The 26,647-nt window shown below is 41.3% G+C and overlaps 1 protein-coding gene across 1 annotated transcript; it reads right to left on the reverse strand.

Moving 5' to 3' along the window:
* MTCH1 (mitochondrial carrier 1) lies at positions 1 to 26,647 on the reverse strand. Its single transcript, XM_044674351.1, has 12 exons — positions 26,339 to 26,647; positions 21,558 to 21,642; positions 14,207 to 14,313; positions 13,109 to 13,186; positions 10,999 to 11,056; positions 8,901 to 8,952; positions 6,674 to 6,733; positions 5,136 to 5,229; positions 3,952 to 3,999; positions 3,735 to 3,802; positions 3,024 to 3,099; positions 1 to 907 (listed from the first exon to the last, which is right to left on the reverse strand). The coding sequence occupies exons 1-12, from the start codon at positions 26,630 to 26,632 to the stop codon at positions 836 to 838; spliced, it is 1,092 nt and encodes a 363-aa protein (XP_044530286.1). The 5' UTR covers positions 26,633 to 26,647; the 3' UTR covers positions 1 to 835.

A 26,647-nucleotide genomic window follows, 5' to 3' on the forward strand; every position in this document is an offset into this window, starting at 1 on the left:
TTTCTTTTTCAAAAACATTTACTGTGACCACATTAGGAAAGCCTGAACATAGAATGGAAAGAGCCCTCACCCAAGAGAACTTTTGGGTTCAAGTCTCAGATCTGTCACTTTCTAGCATGTGATCTTAGACAAGACAACTTTGCTGAGCCTCAGTTTCTTGACTATGAAAATCAGAATAAAAAACTGCCCACCTTAGGGCTATTGAGTCAAACAAAATAACATATGTAAAGTGTTCTGGTAACCAGAACCCATGACACAAGCTTTATTAATCAACAGAGCTAAGTGATAGAAGACTTTTAAAATGGGAAAATGTCCCATAAATTTTTAAAGGCTATATAAATGCAAACTATTGCTATCATTATTATTATTTATGATGTTTGCAAAACCAAGCAGAGTAGAGTTTTGCTCATCTATTCTCTGCCTGATTTTTGGCCAACAGGGGGACTCGGCTGCCACCGTGGCTCTGGTGTGATGGAGTGAGCCTCTGTGCCCTTCCTAATAATACTTTTTACTTCTTTTGCAATGCCTCTGGGTTGTTTCCCAGAAACCACTCCCAATGGCTCTTGTCCCACTCTGCCAAGCAGTCTTAGCTCTTCTTAATTCAGAATCAGGACAGAAGTAAGGCCTTTTTTAGAATGAACCAAAAGCCCATTCTCCCTTCCCTGACACCCCCTCTTGTCTACACAACTGAGGGATAACTAATAACCACCAGAAAGGCAAACATCCCGACCCCCCTGTGTTACATAATTATCTTACAAGGTAAGCCAATGATTAGGCCCTCACTTAGGGCTGGGCGGAGATGGCGTGCTTATTATTGTAGTCAAATTATTCTGATTTAATCAATGGAGAAGCTCGATGCTGTTGAGATTCGTCGGAAAAGCAGACTGGATCCCCGGAAAAGCTGACCCTGCAAAGAAAGAATAGTGGGATGAAGCCTTCCTTTCTCTCTCAAGTGAATCCCAGCTTCAGCTTTGGGCCCGGGATTTAAAAAACAGAACAGACACAACCTATCAAAGGACCAGAGTTTTAATGCTAGGAGGAACCTCCAACACCATCCAGTCCAACCTTATCATGAGATAGGAAAACCTAAGGCACAGAAAGAAGTGATTTCCTCAAGGTCCTGAGCCCAGGTCCAGGGTTTTTTCCACCATATAGCACTTTCTCCTTAGCCAAATCCTATATGGATCTGGTAAAGGACATTCAGAACCCAGGGAGTATGCAGTTATCAACTTATGTATTTTTAAAGAATTTTATGTTGAAGCAGCTAGGTGGTGCAGTAGATAGAGGACTGGGCCCAGAGTTAGGAAGAGTTGAGTTCAAATCTGGCCTTGGACATGTACCAATTGTGTGACTGGGCAAGTCACTTAAGCCTTGTTTATCTTAAAAAAAATTTTTTTTAAATCTTATTTGATGATGTTAACATAGTGCCACAAGGCTTTGTAACAGGCTCCTGAGACAAGGATCCCAAAAGGAAAAGAATCTTTTTTGGTCTCAATAGTCTGGTGATTTGGAACCATGTTCAAGGGAATTTGTTTCAGAAATGACCAGCATCACCAGAGAAAATTAGTATCCTCCTGATTTGCCTGTAGAACTGCCGTTGCAGTCTTTCCCTGAAATAACCTACCCTTAGGATAGACTTACTGACTGATCCCCAAGTTATTAGCACTGCTCCTCTTTTATCGTAAAGCACTATTCCAGGACCAGAGTCAGAACAGATCCAAGAACAGATCCTAGTCTTGTAGGCTCAGCAATGTATTAGGCCACACAGGGACAAGAAGTCTCTAGCCTGTAAGTAGGTAGACGAGGCAGAGGACATAAAAACAAAAGAATGTCCAAATAAATTAGATGAAGGCTTAATCCAGATCAATAAGATATGGTGAGACAGGCACTACAGGATGACTGAACGACAACATGAATGGACTATTTGAGATTACCATGAAATATTAAGAATGAGCCCTTATTACAGAAAAGGGGCCTGGAAGATATTTCTTTCCTTAACACAAGTAATGGCACCAGATAAGCCTTAGAATCAAAACAGCCCCTAATTAAATAGTTCATCTAGGACCTAGAGAGGCCTAGGGAAGGATGAGGTTCCCAACAAAAGAGAAGGGAGGTGGGGGGGGGGATGGGTAGTAGATATCTTTTTCACACAATTCCTTTGTGGACACAGGGATCCATAAGTGTGGAACACTATGAAACTCAAAGATATCAATAAAATACTATTAAAAAAAAAAACAAAAAAAAAACCTGAGCCCTTATTATCTATCATTTCCCCCAATAATCCATCAGGTTCACCTTATTTCTATCATTTACAAACGTATAGGCCTTGGTTTTTTTAATTGCCTATTATTATTATTAATCATTATTAATTATTATTATTATTATTATTATTATTATTTTCTTTGGGTATCCATTTCTAAAACACTGAATTAAACTCATTTCACAAACAAGTTAGTTTTTCTAGATTGAAGTCTTTAACTTTAAGAACTTGGTAATAACAAAAGATATCAATAAAACATTTAAAAAGAGAACTGGTACAGCTAGGTAGCACAGCAGATAGAGCACTGGGCCCAGAGTCGAGAGAACCTAGTTCAAATCTGGCTTCAGACAACTCTTAACTATGAAACCCTTGGAAAGTCACTTAATCTTGTTTACCTACTAACTTTTGCTATTTTAGAGCTATTACTAAGACAGAAAGTAAGGATTTAAAAATAAATCAATAAAAATAAAAAGAGGGCAGCTGGGTGGCTCAGTGGATTGGGAGCCAGCCCCCCCTTCCTCCTGGGGGGGGGTTGTCTTGGGTTCAAATCTGGTCTAAGATACTTCCTAACTGTGTGACCCTGGGCAAGTCACTTAACCTCCATATTTCCATTGCCTAGTCCTTCCCACTCTTCTACCTTGGAACCAATCAATACACAGCATTGATTCTAAGATGGAAGGCAAGGTCTAAAATAAATAAATAAATAAATAAAAATAATAAGAGAGAACCAGGGAGGTCATTCTCTCCAACCACCTCCATTTACCTGCATGCTCAGATATCTCCAACAGTGAATCCAGGACTTGAACACAGGGGAATAGGGAGGAAGGCCTGCCAGCAACCTGCCCAGGAGTAAGATCAAAGAACAGTAAGATTAGAACCAACAGAAGGTAAAAGGAGGAGGATTGGCATGGTCTGAATAAAGGATAAATCAATGAGGAGGACTTGAGAGAGGAGTTCTATATGTCATGAATCTCAACAAGTCAATCAAACAGGGTATTAGTGATCCAAGAATATTTCCACCAGCTTCCTAGCCTGGGTGGGGATCAGTTAGGCAGGATCCTTATCTTCGGTGAGGGTGGGAAGGGACAAAGTAGGAAAGCCATCAGAGCTGGCTTTAACAAGGTGACAGGGATGGATGTGGCCTTTTAGCATAGAAAGTCAGAAAAGGAGGGGGAAGCTAGGTAATTCAGTAGACTGAGAATCAATCTCAGAGATGGGAGGTCCTGGTTTAAATCTGGCCTCGGACACTTCCTGGCTGGGGGACCCTGGACAAGTCCCTTAACCCCCACTGCCTAGCCCTGCTGCTCTTCTGTCTTGCAGCAAGTATACAGTGTTGATTCTAAGATGAAACATAAGGGTTTTTAGAAGTCAGAGAAGGAGAACTTCCCAAGTTCTCTCTACCAGGATCTCCCAAGTTGGCTCTCAAAACCCAGATCCAAGGAAATGTGAATCAGAACCCTTCACACACACATACCCACAGTTGTTCACAGCCATGAGGTCACCAACCAAGAGGAAAGGGTAGGTCAGCATGCTGACTGCAATCTGAAACCCAGAGAAGCCGATACTGATATAAACTGTACTGACAACTCCAAGTCTCACCATCCACCACATCCCAATCCCCATAAAGAATGGGATGCCAAGCCCTACCTGAGGCCAACAATATTCTGGACAACAACTGGCTGCATACATACCCCCATTACAAACTTGGTGTAACTCCGAACTGCCAGTGCTTGGCTGAACTGAAGGGAAAGAAAAGAGGAGAAAGTCAGATTTACTAGAGGTCTTTGGTGTCTATCTGTCCTGACCATGTCCCACTTAAACTGTGGCACTCCTCCCTTTCAGGAAATTCCCCAGAAGCAGTTCTAGCTAGTCCTCATTAATACCCCATAAGTGTCAAATTTCCTTTTTCAGCAGACTCCTTCCCATGGCCTTAAAAATTGGCCTCCTTTGGGCAGCTAGGTGACTCAGTGGATAGAGAGCCAGCCCTGCAGTTGAGAGGTCCTAGATTCAAACCTGGCCTCAAACACTTCCTAGCTGTGTGACGTTGGGCAAGTCACTTAACCAGTTTTGCCTAGCCCTTACCACTCCTCTGCCTTAGAATTGATACTAAGACAGAAGGTAAAGGTTTGTTTGTTTTTTAATTGGTTTTCTTTATCTTATGTTAGGACCAAGGTAAGGTATAAAGAGAGAAGTGCTGAATAAATTTGGCATAATAAAATTCTTAAATGGATATTAGGTTAAACCTGCTAGGACTTATGGAGGCAGGGTAAAGGAATAAAGGGCCAAGATAAGTGTGGCAATCTGTCAAACAACATTAGGCATGCCAAGTTCTAAACAGATTTTTCTGAAAGACATTTAGACATGGAAAATCACATCAATTTAAGGAAAGGACAAGAAGTCTACATGCTCTTTATAAACATTAGCCTTTGAATTAATCATGGAAAACTTTTAAAAAACTATAACAATCACAGAATCATTAAATCTCAGAGCTGGGAAGTTATCTTAAAAGGCCCTCTGAACCAGGCTTCTTTCTTAAGACAAGGTATTCTCTAATGGCAGCCTAGATGCAGAAGAGTTCATCCTTTTTGTAAAAATAGATGTTTCAGGATTTGTTTTCAAGAAGTTAAGAGAAACCTAAATGAAAAAGCAAACAAAGTATATATTCTTGGCTTAAGCTAAAAAGCTTCTCCCAAGCCTTACATTTATTTATAAAACCCAGACTCATGGAAGCTCTGTCTGAAATCTTTGATCCAATAAGAGATAGGTCTCTATTTCTGAAATGTTTTCTTTATACATGAAGATAGATGAGTCCTTGTGCTACTTCTATGGGAACCTGAATTCCAGCCATCCCTCAAACCCCAGCAGAGTGACTCACACTGTCATCCACCAGGTAGACATTAATGAAGTGAGCCAAAAGGTTACAGCCCCATAAGAAGACCACATCTCCCAGGAGGTGAGGGATCAAGCCTCTGAAAACAAAGTACAAAAACAGTTACATTCTTGGTTCAAGTTGGGAGCCCCAACATGGAATGTGGAAGCATGTTAATAAGTATATGACAAGTAAGTCCCAGGGGGCAGGAAAGGTGAGAGAATACCTGGGTTCCAGCAGCGGGATGCAGTGAAAGAGAACAAAAGCTCTGGATTTTCTGATTAGCTGTGTGACTTTGGGCAAGCAAGCTAAAGGTTACTTTTGAGGGGAAACCCTCTCTGGGACTCAGTTTCCTTATCTTTAAAACAAAGGGGTTGGTCTAGATCTCCAAGGTCCCTTCCAATTCTAGAGACTCTCATTTTATGATCTTCAGTGAAAGGTAAGGGAAAAGCCTTTTCTGGAGCTTCAATATATCAGGCTTCAGAGGAAATAAGGCCCTGCTCCATAAAGTACTTGGGAACAGGAACAAGGGGCCAAGCCACATACTATATCTGCTATGTCCACTGTTTTCCTATTTGTAGAAGAATGCTCATTCCTGTCCCAAGGTTACAAATTAGCACACATCATCAGTTTCCTTTAAATCACTCAGGATGTGATTTTCTCAAAATTGAGATTTTTCACATTCCTAAGACTGTACTGACCTGAACGAGAAGTCTCTTATTGGCAATTTAACCAAAATATTTATGTCATATGAAATGTATGTTTTTTTGAATCACATAAAACACATTCCACAAACCTCTCTCCACCCCCTCCTCCAGGATGTTCCACCCTTCATATCGTACAAATCTCAAAAACGCCCCACAAGGAGGGTTGAATTTTAACTAATGCTCTTCTAGATGAACTCACGGAGCAAACAATTTCTGTGTGGGAAACCTATCTGTACCTGGCCCCCAGGCACGGGACTCTTAAGGCGTGACAGATACTAGAGAGGCATTTGCATGAAGTGTTACAAAATAAGCAGCACACCAAATACAGGTATAGGAAAAATCCAGAGGGCTTTAGGTAGCCCTTATACCTGGTAGCCTGGACACACCCACTGCTGACCTCCTTGCATGTTATGAAATAAAGCCCAATCCTGCTTTGGGGCCCTATTCAGAATTTATGGCATCTAAGCATTCAATAACACAATGATATTTCCAAGATGAAATAACCAAATGAAGCACTTGTGCAGATGTGGAGACAAAGGACACAGAGTATATCACAAATAGCCCCGGGATGGAAGAAGAGAACCCAGGTTCTGAGGCACAGCCCAGGCTCCATCAGGGTGATCATGGATCAATCACTTGGCCCCTTCTGAAACCCATCTATGAAATAAAGGGGACACTTCTAATTCTGATCATCTGCTTTTGGGGAAAGGATTAATGCTAGAGCTCAGGTTGGGACACAAAGTCCCGAAAGCCCCATTTTAGTTGAAGTTCAACTGTCCATGGCCTCAAAGGTCAATCAATAAGACAGAAGGGAAAGGGAGAATTAAACTCACGTACACAAAGAAGCCCAGCAGTCCTTCTTCTTTGAAAATCTTCCCAATGGAGCTCAATACACCACTGCAGGGAAGACAAAATTATACATAAGAGAGAGACATGTACCCTCTTGTTTGCGACACCACATGCCCACAGCCATTGACCCATTTGTGAGGTGGGCAGAGGACTATTCTCAGTTACCAGTAAGCCCTCCAAGGAGAGAACAATACAGACTTAGCTTCTTTATTTGGGAAAACTCTCAATGTTCAAAGTAACTAGGGGCAGGGTATGATGAAAATCGCTCAGGAAATGGGGAAAAAGGTCATTGCCACAAGTTTGTGGGGCCTGAATTTCAAAGACTTTTCTCCCAGCTCTGGCAGCCACTAGGAAATGGGCCTCTGCCCCCTCTACTTTATCTTAGTGTTTTTCTATAGCTAAACAAACTTTCAGTGGAGGAGACAGCAGGGTCAAACAGTGGCACTGGAAGGGACAAAGGCCAATTGGGGGATAGAGTAGGAAGGGCACTGGCTCTGAAGTCAGAGGTCCAGGCTTTGAATCCCAACTGTTTTATTTTTATTATTATTATTATATACCTCTGTGACTTTGGGAAAGCCATTTAACCTCACTGGTTTTATTTGTAAAATGAAGGGGTTAAAATGAAGGGAATTGCTAAATCCTATTATCCTATTTGCATGGAAAGGACCTTCCCAGGAGACTCAGAAACCACACAATGAGAGTTGGGCAATAGCAGTGGGAAAGTACACACAAAATCTTGGTCTGGAAGACTGTGGAGAGAGGCTAGAGGTTGGCCAAGCCTCCTGCTGCCTCTAAGGCCTCAAAGCACAAGCAGGTCCTTCTAAGTGGGAGAAGCAGCTGTGGTCTCTAGGAAGAGCAGCAGACCACAGCAGGGAGGAGAGGACTTGGGCTTCTGACGCCCAGCCTTCACAACAGGCTTGTTTCTGACATGGAGCAGGGTGGTGGCTGTGACAGCATCACAGGCATAAAAGGCAAAGGAGACACAACAGCAACTTCTGAGACCTAAAGCTATAAACTATCAACTGTCCTGACCTGAGTGGAGCATATTCAAAGCCTAGCTGGGACTGGGCAACCTAGGAAAGAGAAAGACAGCGGGAGTCAAATCCCTTGAAACACTGTGCCATTAGGTGTACCTCCCCTTCTTTCCTCTACAGGATACCCTCCCATCCAGCAGGCCTCCCTACCCTTTCCAAACAGGAATTTGACAAGGTATGTTGAAAATATTGGCCAGATCATTTCTTCCTGGCCTCTCCCATCACTTCCCCTTATTGGTCAAGGACACTGGGTCCAGGTTCCTGGTGGCTAGCCCAAGACCATGTCATGGCATGCTTAAACATCATGCTGTCCTGAAAAAAGCAGCCCGAGTCCAGCATGTATGATTTAGGGAAAAAGGTAAGTATTGAGGACAAAGAGTCCTGGAGAAGTTTTCTGCATCAGTATAAAGAGTTTCTCCAGAGCCAGTCTCTTTTGTACATGCAGAGTTTCAGAGAAGAACAGGGGATGCATAATCACTACTAAACAAAGAGGGCAGGAACTATGTCTCATATCATAGTGCCCTGACCATAGTATATATTCAGTAAATGTCTACTGAATAAATTAATGAATGAACAAATGAACCCAGAGAACACAGTAATCATGATACTATAGGCTGACAGGGAAGCCAAGTTACTAAGTGTTGCCAGAAAACTTTAAGACAGCTGGGAAAAAGTATGAGTGAACTTGAGGGGATATAGCCAAGATTGACCATAGGGTCACACTGGATCTTATGCTATCTTGGGAAGTTGGGTTCGCTCTTGAGCTCAGGGAATTACAGACCAAATGGACCTCATACTAGAACAGAATATTAGGATCCAAAGATGTAAGAAGGCTACTTATCCTCTCCAGATCTTAACAGTCCTGGAAAGGCTATATCCCCAGGTCTAAACTTCAAGCAGCCCTGACTGGGAGATTGGAAAAGCCCCAGATAAGTACATGAGCAGCCTATAGACACCTGAGTTCTCATATGACTAGAAAAGCTCTAGGTTACAAGAGCAGTATAGCTTTCAGGTTGGAACAAGAAGCAGGCTGAGTTCTTACAGACTAGCTTATCTGGGCAATGGATGGAGATCTTGGGAGACCTTAGGTGAGATGGTAAAGAAGCTAGACCTAGACATTCCCACTGAAGAGCTAAACAGCAAACAAAAGTTTGCATCAAAGGATACTCAGAATCACCCACCTGTATTTGACCTCCCGCCCCACGAACTGGACCATACAGCGCATCGAGATGACTAAAGGAGGAAAACAGAACTAAATACAAGTAGTCAGGTATACCAATGCCCATACTCACCAATGTCTTTGGACTCAGGGTACCTAATTTGAAAACTGGTATGCATCACACAGAAGGAAGAATGGAGAAGATATCTGTGATACAGTATCAAGACCAGGAGCAGACAATGTGGATTTGAAGCCTGTACCTGCACTTGCTAGCTGGATAATTTGGTAAAGTCCTTTCTCTGGGTCTTAGTTTCCTTCTCTAAAAAATGATATGATGGTTTTAGTGGATCTCAAAGACTACTTCTCACTCTCAGTTCTGTGTTTCCTATGTGGGAATTCCCAACACACACCCTATCTTCTAATTAAACTGGACTTGTAGTTACTGCTTTTTCTGAACATGGCACATGCCTTCCCACCTCTGCAAACTTCCACTTGTGCTGTTCTTTTGCAAGGCATGTCATCCTTGATCCTTTCCATTTCAGTCTCTACAGGCTTAAACTCTGATGTCAGTCAGTGTGTTAGTTTGTCAGATCAGACGAACAGAAGATTCTAATTCAAATCCTAGCTTTGCTACTTACTTATCCCTGTGTAGCACTGGGCAACTCATTTGGGAGCAGAGTAGGTGATCTCTCCTTACATCACAGGTGAAACTCACTCAGTAATTTTTATATTATATTAATATTTTATATTAAAAAATAATAATAAAGGTGAAACTCCTTACATCACAGGCCAAGATCTCTGTGAGTTGGGATAGACTATCTGGGGGGGGCTCTCAGAAGCTTTTCTAGTTCAATCTAGTACGAATCAGGCAAAAAAGATACACAGGAATAACCTCAATCCTGCCTTAAAAGTAGAATTTAAACAATATCAAAGGGTGATCAAAGGGTGACAACCAACTGGTTATCATAAGCCACTGGAGAAAGTATTGGACAGACTGGGAAATCAAACATTTTTTAGCTTATACTATAGAAAAAATTGACAAGAGAGAGGAGATAAAGAAAGGAGTTAGAGATGTGTTAAAATGCTAAGGGAGTTTTTATGTTTTCGTTACTTGGCATTTCTCTTTCTCCAGTAGTAATTTATTAATGACATGCTGATGGTTGCATTAAGAGAATTTATTGTCAAGAAGAAAAAATAATAATATTATGATGACTTCTGAAAGGGAATGGACTTATGTGAGGAAATGTCTCTTCACACAAAACCCATTCTCTCCTCAGACTGGTCTTTTTTCAGTTCTGAACATACTCCAGTTTTCCCATTTATGTACTTTAGTTTACGCTTTTCCTTTGCCTGGAATATCCCATGTGTTATTGTTGTCATGTCACATGCTGTGTGGCCCCCCTCACCCCCATCCAAATTCTTTTGTCAGTGTGTTCATTCCAATCAGACTAACAAGAGGACTCAAATTCATACCCTCATTTTACTTATTGTGTGAGATGGGTAAATTCCTTCATCTCACTAGGACTCAAATTTGTCCTCTGAAAGGAGGAGGTTGGATTAGTTGATATCTAAGGTCCCTCTACACCTCTAAATCATATGATCCGAAAAACAGAAATAACAGAGATAGATTCTTGGACACTTTATTCTCTCTGAGCACGAAAAATTATAATTACCCTATGATAGATGCTTTGCTTTTTGTTCTAACAATGCAGTGTCAAGGGCTTTACACACCAGGAAGTTTCAGCTAATTAATCACCTGGGAACATAAGCTTTTGAATCTTCCACTACCTCTAGTTGACAGACCAAAGGAGAGTCCTTACTTGTGATTCCTACTTATTTGTAGGACTTGGACCAAATGGGAACAATTTTAGATTTTCTTTTTTTTTTTTTAAACCCTTACCTTCCATCTTAGAATCAAAACTGTATATTGGTTCCAAGGCAGAAGTGAGGTAAGGACTAGCAATGGGAGTTAAGTGACTTGCCCAGGGTCACATAGCTAGGAAGTGTCTGAGGCTAGATTTGAACCCAGGACCTCCCATCTCTAAGCCTGGCTCTCAATCCACTAAGCCACTTAGCTGCCCCCTAGATTTGATTTTAACTGTACTTTCCCCCAAACTCACCATGTAGGGGATGAGAGAGCACCCTGGACACACACTGCATCACCATTTCATGGGAAGTCTGGGGAAAAAAGTAGGGAGTTAGGAGCAAATCTTGGAACTCTATTTAGCCTTTATGTAGAAAATAACCAAGATCTAACAGTTCACAGTGTGACAGACCAGATCAGAAAGATACCTTATAAGATGAACCCTTACTCTGTAACACCCCAGATTTCTGCAATCCAGGATGCTGGGATTTGCAACACTGGTTTGAGAAAGAATTCTCAGCTGAGAGAATTCAAAAATTAAAAGAAAAGAGGTGAGTCTCAGAATCATTTACTTATCACTTAAATCAACAAACAAATATTCAGCATCTAAACTGTGCTAGGCATTGTGTGAGATTTTTATTTTATTTTTTTATTTGTATGATTCTTTTTTTTTCATTTTGAATATTTTCCCATAGTTACATATTTCATGTTCTTTTCCTCTCCCCCAAGCCCCTCAACCCCCCTTAACCAATGCACAATTCCACTGGGTTTTACAAGACCTAATTCCATATTATTGATAGTTGGGCTAGAGTTATTGTTTAGTGTCTACATCCCCAATAATATCCTGTGGGAGATTTTTAAATGAACAGTGTGGTCTCTGAGACAGTAAGTCCTATAGTTTAGAAGATGGAGACAGCACTTTGAGCTGGAGTAACTGGGAAAGGCTTCAGACTCAGGAGAAGGAAGGATCTGAGCTAGGTCCTGATTGGCTTTTGTTCTCTCCTTGTAACTTCATTAACTTCACCATTCCTGGTATTCTGAACCATTTGCTAAAGGGAGGTAAACATCTAAATGTTTCTTTTTCTTTAAACACACACGCGCACACACACACCCCTCTTTACCTTCGGGTCTTAGAATCAATATTAAGTATCAGTTCTAAGGCAGAAGAGCAATAAGGGCTAGGCAATTGGGGTTAAGTGACTTGCCCTAGGTCACATAGTTAGGAAATATGAGGTCACATTTGAACTCAGGACCTTTTGTTTCCAGGCTTGTCTCTATCCACTGAGCTACCCTCATTTCCTTCTTCATCTCCAACTTCTCCAATGGACATTTGCTCAATTCCTGTTCCATTCAGCCTACTTCTTCCTGTAAGTGCTCTCCTAAATCATGAAAGCTTATACCACTTATGACCCCTGGCACTTCCTATGAAATCTTACCATCCCCAGGAAACCTTCTCTAACTGAAAGACAAGACCTTAAATTACTCTATCTCATCTTATTCAAGTAATATTTGGAGCTCATCAGTTTGCTTTTCTTTCACCTTTCCATAATATATCCCAGCTCTTTAGTTCATTACTAATGTTTCTGACTCATTAAATCCATCCCTGAACGGACATTCTTAGATGCTCAGTTTCCAACATACAGGGAATGTATCCAATGCACACACACAGTGGAGTAGAACATTATATGTGTAGATAAATATAATTTTATAACGTCACTAGTTAAAAAGATCTCTAGCTCTCGAAAAAAAACTGAGGGAGAGCAGCAGCAAAGTGGCACCATAGATAGAACACTGGGTCTGGACTCAGGAAGTCTCATCTTTATGAGTTCAAATCCAGCCTCAAACACTTGCTAGCTGTGTGACCCTGGGCAAGTCACTTAAACCCATTTGTCTACCAAAAAAACCTCACAAAAAACAAACCACCAATAAACCAAGATAAATTGAGAAGCCACCAAATAAGTTTTTTCTCATCCCTTCTGGACAGCCTCAAGCTAATATTTTACTCAGGCAGGACATGGGAGTGACCACTGTTCACTACTACTCACCCTTCCTTCTCTTCTCCACACCCCTGCCCCGCCCCCCCTAAACTCCCACCAGATGATGATTAACTCCAGCTCAAAGCTGTGAGTGCCAACTCTCCCCTGGCCCAATTTATTTTTTTTTTAAATCTTTACCTTTTGTCTTAGAATCAATACCGTGTAAGGCAAAAGAGAAGTAAAGGTTAGACAATAGAGTGATTTGCCCAAGGTCACACAACTAGAAAGTGTCTGAGGTCATATTTGAACCCAGGACCTCCTATTTCTGAGCCGAGATTTCTATCCATTAAGCCACCTACCTGCCTCTCCAAATGAAGTACAAATACTTACCTCTTTCACTACTTTCCTCAGTGATGTCTTCATATCATCCTTGTTGGACACATGTTCTATCTCCTCCAAAGGGAAGGCCTGAGATACAGAATGAAAAAGGAGGAAAGGATCTCCTAAATGTAAGCCGGCATTGCGCCTAAGTGTAACTGTTAGATAGTCATAGAAAAGTAGCCCAGATGAAAAAGGCCCTGGGGAGCTCTTCAGCAGACTCTACCCCTTGCTCAATTTTTCTTCTACAGTACCCATCAGATGAGTTTAAGGTGACTCTCTCAGAAGTGGCCTACTCTTAAAGTTATCAGGACAAACAAAATGCTCACTTTGCTTTCATGGGTCTATAGTAATTGTTTGTGGTGGACTAGGAAAAACCCAAATATTATGAATTATGTCCTACACTGATCTAAGCAGGCAGGACAGTGTAATGGAAAAATTGCTGCATCTGGAATCAGTAGGTTCAAATTCAGGCTTTGTAATTTACTAAATATAGGCAAGACCTTTTATTTTTGTTTAAGCCCTTACCTTCCATCTTAAAATCAAAACTGTATATTGGTTCCAAGGCAGAAGAACGGTAAGGGCTAGGCAATGGGGGTTAAGTGACTTGCCCAGGGTCATACAGCTAGGAAGTATCTGAGATCAAATTTGAACCCAGGACCTCCCGTCTCTAGGCCTGGCTCTCAGACCACTGAGTCACCCACCTGCCCCTTAGGTGAGATCTTTTAGGCAAGTTATTGAACCTTTTTAGGCTCTGCCTTCCTTATTTACACAATAAGAGGGTTGGGAGAGAAGGCCTCCAACATCTCTACTACTTCTAAATCTATTATTCTAGGGAATGGTCACTCTGTGTCTCAGTTACTCAACTGAGAGAAATGAAGAAACAAATTATAATTTTTTTCAGAAGGGTCTATAACTGGAGAAAAGAATCTGTACCAGGACAAAGTCTTCCAAAATCAGGAAGTGATGGTCAAATGGTTTTAACCAAATGTACAGAACAGAGTACAACACTTTAGAATAGAGCAGGGCACATTCTGTTTCTAAAATGAAGTTATCAATCCAGGCCCACACAGATTAGCTGTGTGCCAAGATATGTGGACATGATCTCACCTTTTTCACGCTGCCCCGGGACAGAGTGGAGAGAGCACTAGACATAAGCCTTGGACTCAGGCCTCGGAACAGTCCCCTCTTTCCATCCACTTGCACAATGTGTCTGGCTACACAAAAGCAGAGAAGATAGATTTCATTCCCATCCCATTTGACAATTAATTTCCATCTCTAGCCACCACAACTTAAATTTGATCAAATTACTATCCCCTTGGTCTAACAGTCATGTGTACTTCAAATATGATTTAAAAGAGACTAGGCACCAACTTTTTTAAAATCAGCTTTTCTTTTAGTATAGTAGAAAGAGCACTGTTTCTAGTGTCAGAAAGACTTGAGGTCCATGTTTTGCCTCTGACAACTGCTAGGTAGATGGCCCTAAGCAAGTCACATTCCCTCTCTGAGACTCATCTGTAAAATGAGGATAATAGTTGCACTGTGTACCTCACAGGACTGTTGAGATAAAATGTATATTTGTAAGTACAAAAAAGCACTACATATGAATTATTATTTCTGGGCCCTTTTCCTTACTTAAAAAAAGGCATCACGGAGGCAGCTAGGTGGCTTGGTGGATGGAGAGCCAGGCCTAGAGGCAAGAAGTCCTGGGTTCAAATGTGGCCTCAGATACTTCCCAGCTGTGTGACCCTGGGCAAGTCACTTAACCCCCAATGCCTAGCCCTTACTGCTCTTCTGCCCTAGAACCAATATACTGTATTAATTCTAAGACAGAAGGTAAGATTTTTAAAAAAAGTTTAAACATTTTCCTTAGACAACTTTAAAGCAAATCACTACAAGTTTCAACTGTAGTGTTTCAATTGGGTAATTCCAACAATGTAAATAAGAAACCCATTCTACTATGCAAAACCTTAAGAAGAAAACTCAATTTTTTCAAAAGGCATTCTGGGTAGTAACTGGGACCTGCCAAGTGGCCTGGGAGATATCTAACTGGCTCCTGCATTGGCTTACAATCAGGGCTTTAGAGGAGAGAGGGCCCAGTCTCTGAATGCTAGCAAATGGCCTGTTTTCAAAAACCTATCAGTATAGAAGAGGTAGGTTCTTTGGTTGTCTAGTTGCTCCAGAAAGGTCTTTCTAAATCATCACTATTTTGCTGGATCAAATCTTCTGTCATTTTAATACCACTAAAGTCTACTGAAAATCTAAAAATCCTCTTACTTTCAGTCTAGCACCTATTTCCCCTGTGTCTAGATGCTCAGTTCTCTACAGACATCTGGTGGCTATGAACATACATTGCAAGAATGAAAGAAGAAAATGTAGAACTTTCCCACCCCAATTTGACCCACTTAGGGAAAGACTGGATACTTTTTTTTTTCTTTTTTAACCTTTACTTTCTGTCCTAGTAACAACTCTAAGACAGAAGGGCAAGGGGTAGGCAAATGGGCTTAAGTGACTTTGCCCAGGGTCACACAGCTAGGAGGTGAATGAGGCCAGATATTTTGGGGTTTTTTTTGGCGTCTAATACAAATCCTTTTATTTTCCAAAGATGTGTGCCCTCTCCCCACTCCCTTCCCCTACAAATGAGGTCCTTCTTCTGAAGGCTTTGCATCCCCAAGCCCCCTATTATCTATAGACTCATTGCTCTACCCCCACACTGGTCCCCTAGCCCTGTCACTCCTGACCAGGCCATCAGACCCTGCTGCAATTGAGATGGTTTGCAAAATCCCTGGTAGGCTCCAGCTCTGTCACCATCTGAGGTTAGGATTATCCCAAAAAGATAAATCACGGCCCCACCCACCCATCCAGCCTGCAAACTTTACAAATAGCCATGACCACAAGAAGTATAAGTCTAGTGTGGGCTCGAGTTTCAGAGAGTCCTCCCCAAGTTTGAGTACAGAGACCTCTCCCCAATTGCAGCCCTAATTCACTCACTTCTTACTGGATCCTCTCTGTTTATACTCTGTAAGGTCAGATATCTGAATCCCCATTCTCCTGATTTTAGGCCTGGTGCTCTATCCACTAAGCCACCTAGCTACCCCTGGAGACTCTCTCTGTAAAAATGACCAGTATGTTTGTTTCAGGTGGATACTTTTGATATTTAGAAATTAAGACAAAGGGGGAAAAGATATAAGGATAGGAGGAAACAGCATCAGGAAATGGCTAAAATTACAGTGCTGTGGGGACAGTTGGGTAGCTCAGTGGATTGAGAGCCAGGCCTAGAGACAGGAGGTCCTAGGTTTAAATCTGGCCTCAAACACTTCCTAGCTGTGTGACCCTGGGCAAGTCAGTTAATCCCCATTGCCTACCCCTTAAAAATAAAACAAAATAAAAAAATAAAGCTATAGTGCTGTGATACAGCCCTGGGCTTAGAATCTAGAAACCTGGGTTCAAATCTTAACTCAAAACAATGCTTCTTCTCTGAATCTTAGATTCTTTATCTGTAAAATGGGGATAGTCCTCAATTTACCTATTTCCCATGTAGAAGTGCTTTGTAAACCTTCCATGTGGGAGGAGGACTATCTGCTTGCTTTTATCTGTATCTCTTGTGCTAGTATCCTGAACAGAGTAAATGCTTAATAAATGTTCTAATTATTTCTAGCCATAAACCATGGAAGGTAATCTGAATCTAGATTATTTAAATCTTAAAGTTTAAAGTTTAACCTTCTTCATTTGTTACAAGAGAGTATTTCAGGAGGACAAGGGTATTTAGGGAGGCAGTCAGTTGTATATCCAGGAATGACAGGTGTAAAGAACAAAAAATGTCAACGAGCCTAAAAAACCAGCAACAAAAAACAAAAATGCAATAAAAACCCTGTAATGCAGTAGATTTTTACTAGCTCCAAGTGTTCCTCAGAACAGTGGTATCAAACAAATAAAAACTGTTTCTAATGGGTCATATATTGACTCAGAAAACCACAAACTAAATATTATCTCTGTTGTTAAACACATTTTTTTTGGTTAAGCTTTTTGCCATTACCTTTTTTTTTAAACTCTTACCTTCTGTCTTAGAATTAATACTGTGTATCGGTTCCAAGGCAGAAGAGCAGAAAGGGCTGGGCAATGGAGTTTAAGTGGCTTGTCCAGGGTCACACAGCTAGGAAGTATCTGAGGTCAAATTTGAACCCCAGACCTCCAATCCCTTACACCTGATTCTCAATCCACTGAACCATGTAGCTTCATCCCATTATATTTTAATCTGGTTCAGGAGCAGCCTTCAGCCAGGGAGCTTCAAGTCTGACACCTATGCCTTAGGAACATACATTTTGGCAAAGTAAAGACAGCTAGCCATCATAAAAACTCACTGGGTAACCCTGGGGAAACCACCCAATTCCCTTTCTATGAAAAATTTCTATGAAAAAAGGGATAAGAAACCTTATTTCTCCCCATCTCAAAGAGCTGGGATGAGGGCACATGATCAGAGGTGACAGCTTATTATCTGAAGGAAAAAAGAGCAGAAATCCAAGGGAGTATCTGTTGGACTATTATGGCTGGAGCTCCTCAAAGATACCTCAAAACTGGCACGGGGCAAGTAAGCCCAAAACTGATGATGCTTCTCATTCTCTACACTGGTCTCTGAAGAAAGGGCGTTAACCCCATAAAGGACAAATTCTTCAAATAAGCAAATATTAGACAATGTTCTTGCCCAATTCAGAGCATGCTAATAGCCTTTCTTGATCTGATAAGCTGCTGTGTTAGGAGTCTGATCACCCTCTGGTTTAACAACCAACACGAATGGATACTCAGGAGCCAACTCCTATTGGCACCTTTCTGGCCCCTAGAAGTTTCTTCAATGGGAAAGGGGAAAGTGGGGTGGGGCAGAAGATAGTAATGAGGGGACTTTGGAAAGGCTGGATGCACAAGAGTCCAGGGGGGAGGAGAGAAAAAGAGGGTTAGAAGGGAATATGGGAATGGAGTAAAGAAATGGAGGCACCAAAATATACTGGGACTAGGATTATGCAAGAGAAACCAAAGCTATGTTTGTGTACACGCCTATGCGTTAGAGAGTTATTATTGAAATTGGCAGTAGTTAGTTCATGCAAAGCCATCTAGTACTGGTTTTCCATAAACAGTGACTTGAGTGTCTATGCTACAGATACAAAAGGCTGAATCTAGCTCTGCTACAACCTAAGCTGAGTCATTCAATTTCTCCAGGCCTCAGTTTTTTCCTTTAATACAAAGGGGATGAAATGCACAATCTTTAAGAGCACCCCCCATCTCTAACATTATGATTTTTTCCTCCTAAAACTCTTACGTTCTGTCTTAGAATCAATATTAAGTATCAGTTCCAAGACAGAAGAGCACTAAGGGCTAAGCAATTGAGGTTAGTTGAGCTGCTCAGGGTCACAGAGCTTTGAAATATCTGAGGCCGGATTTGAACTTAAGACCTCCTGTCTCCACCTAGCTTCCCCTCTATCTATTATTTTAAGAATTGTTCCTGGTAATGATTTTAATGTGGCTGCTTGTAACATTTCTCAAGGCATTCTTTCCGTTATTTAGAACCACAGGAGGTTGGACAAAGAGTGCTAGACTTGGAGCTAGAAATCTGAATTTAAATCTCAGTTCAGACATTTACCAGTTTCCATTTAAGGTAAGCTTTAATTTTAAGCTTTCATTTCTCCAATTTTAAAATAGAGATAAAAACACTCTCATTCTCTACTTCACAAGGTTACCACAATGAAAGTGCTTTGTAAAACTTAAGAGACTGAACTATTTTTACTATTCTTTACATTATTATCTAGGAACTCTCCAGATTGTCCAAAGAACTCTCTAGGACCTAGATTGTCATTAAAATGAAAACTATGATGACAGAAATTTTAAATCTCTACTCCTAATACCTATTCAAGTCAAATATAGAGCCCCTTAGGACACTGTTTCCATCTGGAAGAGAGGCAGGGGAAATGGGCAAAGGTGTCTTAAAGGGTACTCCTTAGTCTCTTTTCAGAGCTATCAATAGCTAACAGTAATATGAAAAAGAATTTAATTATCCCAGACCCCCATGTGATCACACATAGAGAAAAACCATCAAAACACAAGATTTTCTGCTTTAAGATGTTGATTTCTTTCCTATTGATGACCTCTCCAATATCTCTGATGTCATTTTACATTTTCTCAGCAATGTCTGAATTAAAAAAGGTCTCTTATCCTCTTTCAATCTTCATTTAAGGGTAGGCAGGCTGGCCCCTTTAAATAAATAAAAACAATGAAGTAACTTCCCCAAAGGAATACTATTTCTGCCAGGCTCTGGTCTCTGCTCCCAATAGTGAGGGGAGAAAGGGTAGGGAGAAAATTGATCTGTTTTATTTCCCTAGCAGTTAATGTATGAAATGAAAAGAGGTGACAGATGGAGGTCAAGAGATCTAGGGCAAGAAGAGACAGATGGTCCAAGGTTTTTTTTTGGTGGTTGTTGTAATGAAGCTTTCCCCAAAGCCATTCTAAACTAACCCAAAGGGTGAAAGGTAGAGAGTTTCATGAAAAGAACAGATGATGGCAGGCTGGATTTAAATTTGACTAAGAAATTAGAGAAAAGGAACCATTTTTGGACAAGTTGCACCCACATCTCCTGATATTCTTTGAATGCTGGGAAATAAAGATGACTGACCAGAAAGAAAGAATGAGGAGAAAAATAATGAGAATTTTCATCAGAGTAGAAAAGGAAGGAAGGCAGGAAGGAGGGAAGGAAGGAAGGAAGGAAGGAAGGAAGGAAGGAAGGAAGGAAGGAAGGAAGGAAGGAAGGAAGGAAGGAAGGAATCGCTTTTGGTATCAGACCCATTTTACAGGTGAATAGTACTGCCACCAAAAAGGTCTCCTTAGGTTACCTTGAAGAGTCACTTTAACCTCCCATTAGTCTGTAATTGGTCTATGTAGATAGTGTTTTAGAGTAACAAAGCATTATATATGTCATTTCATTTAAGCTACCTAGTGACCCAAGAGGTGGGTAATATAAATATTTTCCTTTTAAAGATGAGGAAACTGGACTCAAAAGATATTAAGGAACTGGCTTGAGGTCATAGTGCTAGTCTAAGATTTAGTAGTCTATTTATAGTTCGGTGTACTTTCTGCACCATCAGGTTCTGAAATCACTAATAAGGAGATGCTACTGAGTGGGTGTAAAACACATTCTTCATAACTCAAGTCAATAGAGTGTATCTCTGAGAGGGTGGGATGAACTGCTTCTAAGGCAAAAGGCACTAACTTCTCTATAATGAAGTTCAAAAGATTCTATGATAATTGAGTATGAGCACTGAAGCATAGTTAGTATTGAGAGAAACTGAGGGGATTAGGACAGCAGATGGTTAATTGTGGAACTGAGTGAATCACACTGACTCTGTCTTGTGACTCAGTTCTGGAGCTAGTTCACTTCCCTTTCTATTCAATTATGGGCCTAGTCCAAATTCTGTCCTATGAGAAAACTTTATTCAATTGTGGTTATAGGGAGAAAATTTTATTACATTGTTTAGCTTTGCACAGCTGGGAAAAAGGACCATCTGTACCTGTTGTTTAAAGACCCTTAACCAAGGACTTAGGGTTATGCTGACAAGAAACAAAGGATCCTAACATTTATGTAAGGAGTTTTCTCATAATTGTTCATCTCAAGCAACTCATGTTTGATGTGAAAGCTGGCCCCTTAATGATCAATCAGTTATTGTTTTCATGTCCCTTTGATTGTTTTCAGACACTCGGGGAGAAGTGGGGCATCTCTTTTCCTGAATTTAGGGAATCCACCTGTTCACCTTCCTCCTTCCAACTTGGAAAGTCCCTAATCTTTCATCCAATTAGAAATCAGATTATCTAATGTTATATTGCTTCCTTTTAATGAAATGGATTTATTTGATTCTTTTAAATGGATAGAATCCTGTCTCTCCCTGTATGTGGGGTCTAGCCCTAAACTGAGGACCAGACTTGGTTCAAATTTGTTAGGAAACTGTTGTGCATTGCTTAACAAATTGATATGCTCAGATGATCAAACCTTTGTTTCCTTAGTCATTTCATCTTTTGCTCATTACAACATTAGTGGTCAACAATGTATAGGAGAATGAGGACTCAGAAGCTTCCAATTGTAGGTGTCTCCCTTCTGTACCTGTTTGATCCTCATAAACCAAACAGGGACAAGTACTGGTATGTGTATAGAATTCTTCCTATGAAGAGCTAGATTCAAAGCTGCATTTTCTACCTTTGGCTGACCAGGCACTATAAAATATCAGTTTCTTGGTCTTTAGTTACATTCTCCAAATTCCCTTTTCCACCCCTGGCTCAAGCCAAACTGAATGACTGTACTGTTTGCCTGACCCACTCAATTCAGCCAGCAGTTTGATTTCTTCTCTTCCAGCTCAGTTGAGTATAGTTCAGATCTGATACCTCTTTCCCCAAGCATTTTCCCATGATGGATGTAGAGAACACTCACCATAGGTGAAGAAATTGGGCAAGTAGAAGACCTTCCTCCCCAGCACATTGGTCCCTACAGTGGGAGGCAGTGGTTCATGCCCAACCTTCAGATAAAGAAAACAAGCTCAGACTATTGTTTATGCTCAACCATCTTTATCCCAGTCACTGTCTCCTGGTATCTCTTTCCCCTTCTAAGCTCTACTCATGGCAAAGACCCTACAAATCTCTTTGCTCTGTCCCTCTGCCCTGTACCCTTCTCCCTCATTCCTTCCATATGCCTAGTCCCCCCCCCCCCAATATCATTTTCCCTACTGAGATCCAAGATGGTCATCATCCTTAAGTCTCTCAGTTAGCCCCCTAGAAACCAAATAGACAAATACACCAAATGCCAGTTTCTTCATTCCCAATAAGTGTATTTCTATTCCCAAACATCCCCTAAATTCCAGTCATGCCTACCATCAATCATAAACAAATTCCACTCACGTCTTCTCCTACATGATTAAAATCCTAGCTCTGAGACCTTGGACAAATCACCTTCCTTCTCTAAACTTACTTTTTCCTACATAAAATGATGGGTTGGACTTGATTTCTAAGGAGATTCCTTCAAGTTTTAATACTCTATGAGCTGGGCCATCTTCAAATCCAAGTTCCCAAATCATAACCTTTCACCTGCAAAGTAATCTAGTCTAACCCCAATAAGAATTCCCTCTTTAACAAAGTCAACATATTCAGCCTATACTTGATGATTTCCAACAAAGGGGAATATACTACCTCCCAACATGGCCCATTCCAAAAGGTTTTTTTAAACCTTACCTTCTGTACCTGGGATAACTCTAGGACAAAAGAACAAGGGCAAGGCAACTGGGGTTAAGAGATTTGCCCAGGGTAATGTAAGACTAAAAATGAATAAATACTCCAAGTATTTAAATTTATAGGATTTTAGTAACACAAAATGAGAGCAAAAAGGGGTTCCTTCAGCCGAGTGTGCAGAGCAAAGAGCCAGAGACCCAGCAGCCTACCATTCTAAAGCCAAAGTCCCCCAGAAAGTTCCTTCAGCATGGGTTTCAGCAAATTTATAAACAAAACCACATCAGGGTGCAACACTGGGATGCAAGAAAAGAATGCTGGGAAATGAAGTTGCCAGGGTACAGATTTTTAAAACACAGTTTAAAGCTAGGAAGTACCTGAAGCCAAGACCTGTCTCTGGGCCTGACTCTCAATCCACAGAGCTGCTAGGGGTTTTGTTTTGTTTTTTTAAAACCCTTACCTTCTTCTGTTCTGTGACAATTCTAGAACAGAAAGGCAAGGGCTAGGTAATGGGGGTTCAGTGAGCTAGGAAGTACCTAAGGTCAAAATTGAATCCAGGACCTCCCATCTCTAGGTTTAATGCTCTACCCACTAACTTAGCTACCCTTCTCCTTATTAATTTTCAACTTATTCTAGCTACCATAATGTTCTACCAATTCTAGCTTCTGTGCCATCAGCAAATTTGTTAAGCATGCCTTTACTGAAGTCACTGATTTAAAAGGTAAAATAGCACAGAACCAAAGCACAAATACTTGGGGTACTCTAATTGGAAACCTTTCAAGCTACTATAAAACCATCAATTATGAGTTTTTGTGTCTAGCTATTCAGCCAGTCCTCATTCCAACAAGCTTTGTGGCCCACAATTTTCCATTATACGCCTTCTCCCCCCAAAATAGCATAAGCCTTTGTCTTTGTTTCACTAAAATCCAGGTACAGCATTTTCCTGATCTGGGTTACTAGATGACTAGTTACTCAGTCAAGAAAAATTAATAATATGAGCTTTGAAAGGCCTCTTCTTAATTGAGTCATGCTGGTTGTCAACTTGGAATCTAGAAACCCCAATTTCTTAAGATCTTGAGAACTTCAAGTTTGTAGCATCAAGACCTCACACTTGACCTTGTCACATGCCTCAGATTAACAATAAACCTTAAAGCAGTTTAGGTGGAGCTAGCTAATTCAATCAGGTGTACAAAAAAAAGTACCCTTTTTGTCCCCTTAGTTTCCCTTTGTCCTTTTCCGAGGTAGCCCAGTCCTAGGCTCTATCTTTCCCTTTTGTGTCCATTGTAAAGCAAGACTCCTCATTTCCTTAGTAGGACTTGTAAAGACAACCAACTACTCTCCAATCCCCAGTTCCTCTTCTGACACACTTATTTCTAATTACCCCCAAATATCAATTATTCCAATTTCCATGTCATGTTCAATTCTAAATTTACTTTCAAAGTTGTTAAATCTAGCTTGTGCCCCACCCTCCATACATATACCATTCCCAAATGTAAATCACTCCCATTCTCAGGCACTATTTGTCTACCCCAACTTTATTCACCCTCAAAACTGAGGTACCCGGGGGCAGCTGGGTAGCTCAGTGGAGTGAGAGTCAGGCCTAGAGACAGGAGGTCCTAGGTTCAAACCCGGCCTCAGCCACTTCCCAGCTGTGTGACCCTGGGCAAGTCACTTGACCCCCACTGCCCACCCTTACCAATCTTCCACCTATGAGACAATACACCAAAGTACAAGGGCTAAAAAAAAAAAAAACAAACCAAAAAACTGAGGTACCCCATTATACCCAAACACAGAGCTCTCTTTCATTTTGAAATTCCCCCAAAACTGTCACCTCAAAATTTAAACTCGAGCATCACACTCATTTTAAATCTCCCCAAATCTCAGTAACTCAAAATCTTACTCATACCTAGATGTCACATCCATTTCACAATTCTTCAATCTCAAACCTAAATGTCTCACTGCACTAGCCAATGACCTCAAATTCAAGCTTCTCCAGTTCTCAGTAATCCAGGAATATTTATTCCCCCACCCTTCCATTCACATCCTAAATATTCCCCTACACTGATCACATGTAACTGCACATGCAAATTTGATTTCAATTCCCCAAATAGCATCATCTTAAAATCTAAATCACCTCTAGTGCGCATCTCCTATACCTTTGTACTTCATTCCATGATATTTCCAAACTGTCACCTCAAATTTTTGCTAACATCCATTCCACACATCCTTGAATCTTAATTGTTCCTAGTTCTGTTCCCAGTTATGAAGAACTCTGGATTTGGAGTTAACCAATCAACAAGTTTTTGTTAAGGTCCAACTCTGTGCTAAGCACTAGGTTTAGGCACTAGGGATATAAGCACAAAGAATGAAAAAAAAAATCCCTACTTGCAAAGTACCTACATTCAAACAATGGTATAATATATGACAAGGCCATATAAAAGCATATACAGCATAAGTATAAAGTTAAATATAAATATATAAAAAGTAGTGAGATACTACTAGTAGTAACTAGTAATTAGTTAGGAAGGAAGGGCACTAGCAGTTGGAATGATTAGAAAAGGCTCAACAATGGTGTTTAAGCTGCCTCTTCAAGAGAGGGATTCTGTGAGGCGTACAGTACAGAATGTGAAAAACAGAGGGAATGCCACTTTGTTTAGATCAGAAGAGTCCAAGGCGGAGGAGTAATTTTCCAATGAAGCTGGAAAGATAGGTTGTAGCCAGATTGTGAAGGGCATTAAAAGCTAAACTAAGGTGTTCATATTTTATCCTAGAAGATAAGAGGAAGCTACCAAAATTGATTGAGTCACATAGTTAGATCTGTATTTAAAGAAAATTTTTTTGCTACCAAATATAGGATAGACTGGAGGGGTCACCTGAAGCAGTAGACTTATTAAGAGGCTGATTAAAAAAACAACAAACAAAACCCAGGCCAGAAATAAAAGGGCTTGAACTAAGTTGGTAGCTGTGTGAGTGGAGAGAAAGGATAGGAATTAAGAGATATTGTGAGGGTAGAAATCACAAGATGTGCCAACTGATGGAATATCTGGAGTTACAGAGACTCAGGAGTTCAAGAATAATTTGCTGTTGCGTGACCTTGGGCTGGTCACTAACGTCTCTGAATCTCGGCTTCCCAGGCTATAAAATGAGGAGGCCCATAATTCCAGTGATTCCATAATGAATATTACTCACTTCCAGAAAAAGAGGTGATTGGACTTAAAGTGTAGAATGAGACTGAAATTTTTGGGCATGGCCAAATATGGGAACCGGTTTTGCATGATTGTGTCTATTTGTTTATAGGAGTTTTGTCTTTCTTAAGTCAGGAAGGTGGTAAAAAAACAAAATGCTTGCTAACAGAAAATAACAGAATTTAACTTAAAGTGAGGGGGGCTGTAATAGATCCCTCCTGGCTCTAAAATTAAAGACTCAGATCTGAATTTCTCCAGCTCCTAGCTCCTTCTACCTTGTCACCCAAGAATCCCAGTGTCATTCCATTATTCTCCAAATCTTACACATGCATCTCCCTCCAATGGCTTCTCTCTCCAGTATCCATCACTAACCTCCTCCTCCATCATCACATTCTTTTTCTCATGGGTTCTTTCCCCCCAAATTGGATCTCTCCTCCACCCCCCCCCATAGTTCTAATCTACTATCTTAACCCTAATTCACCTCTCACTGGTCTTCCCCATACCTCCAAACTCCTATACCTCTCCCCACCATTCTTCAGTAGTCTCCCCCTTAGCTACTGTACCTCCTCTTCCCCTTTCAGTCACCCTCAATCCTCTGCTCCCCTTCTTCACCTCCCCCCATCTGCCTGCACTAAGGGCTCCCCTCAAACTTTACCTTTCCCTCCTTAAGACTCCCCAGTCTTCTCTCTCATCTCTCTCCCCTGCCCTCAAGTTTCCCCTCTTCCTCTGACTCCCCTCGCCTTCCCTCTCCTCTCCTTAATCCTCCCCCATTCCCCCGGATTCCTGCCCCCCAGTCCTCCGGGCGCACCTGGATGAGCAGCTTCACGTAGAAGAGCGGGTGGCTCAGCGCAGTCACGCCGGCTCCCAACGCCAGGAACAGGGCCTCGGTAGTCACAGAACTATCCCCGGTCCCCAGGGCAGCCGCGGCCGCGGCCTCCACGCCCCGGGACGGGGGCTGGGGCGGCCGTGGGGGCTGCGACCCCCAACCCCTAGCCCCTGGCGGGGCAGCAGGTTCGTCTCCTGCAGTTCCCAAGCCCGCTCCCACCATCCCCCCAGCGCCGCAGCAAGTCCAAAGCACAACTTCCGGGTCAGAAGCCCCCATGGGGTCCAGGAGCGA

The sequence above is a fragment of the Gracilinanus agilis genome, chromosome 4 (assembly GCF_016433145.1).
Source record: "Gracilinanus agilis isolate LMUSP501 chromosome 4, AgileGrace, whole genome shotgun sequence".
In the NCBI taxonomy this organism is placed as follows: domain Eukaryota; kingdom Metazoa; phylum Chordata; class Mammalia; order Didelphimorphia; family Didelphidae; genus Gracilinanus; species Gracilinanus agilis.

What these genes read in the sequence shown, in the direction of transcription:
- MTCH1 (XM_044674351.1), bottom strand. Translation starts at nt 26,632, where the DNA reads ATGGGGGCTTCTGACCCGGAAGTTGTGCTTTGGACTTGCTGCGGCGCT. An exon ending in TGAGGAAAGTAGTGAAAGAG is followed by an intron (nt 11,057 to 13,108) that starts GTAAGTATTTGT and finishes TTTTTTCCCCAG; the next exon opens with ACTTCCCATGAAATGGTGAT. An exon ending in TCTACCTGGTGGATGACAGT is followed by an intron (nt 4,000 to 5,135) that starts GTGAGTCACTCT and finishes CTTTCCCTTCAG; the next exon opens with TTCAGCCAAGCACTGGCAGT.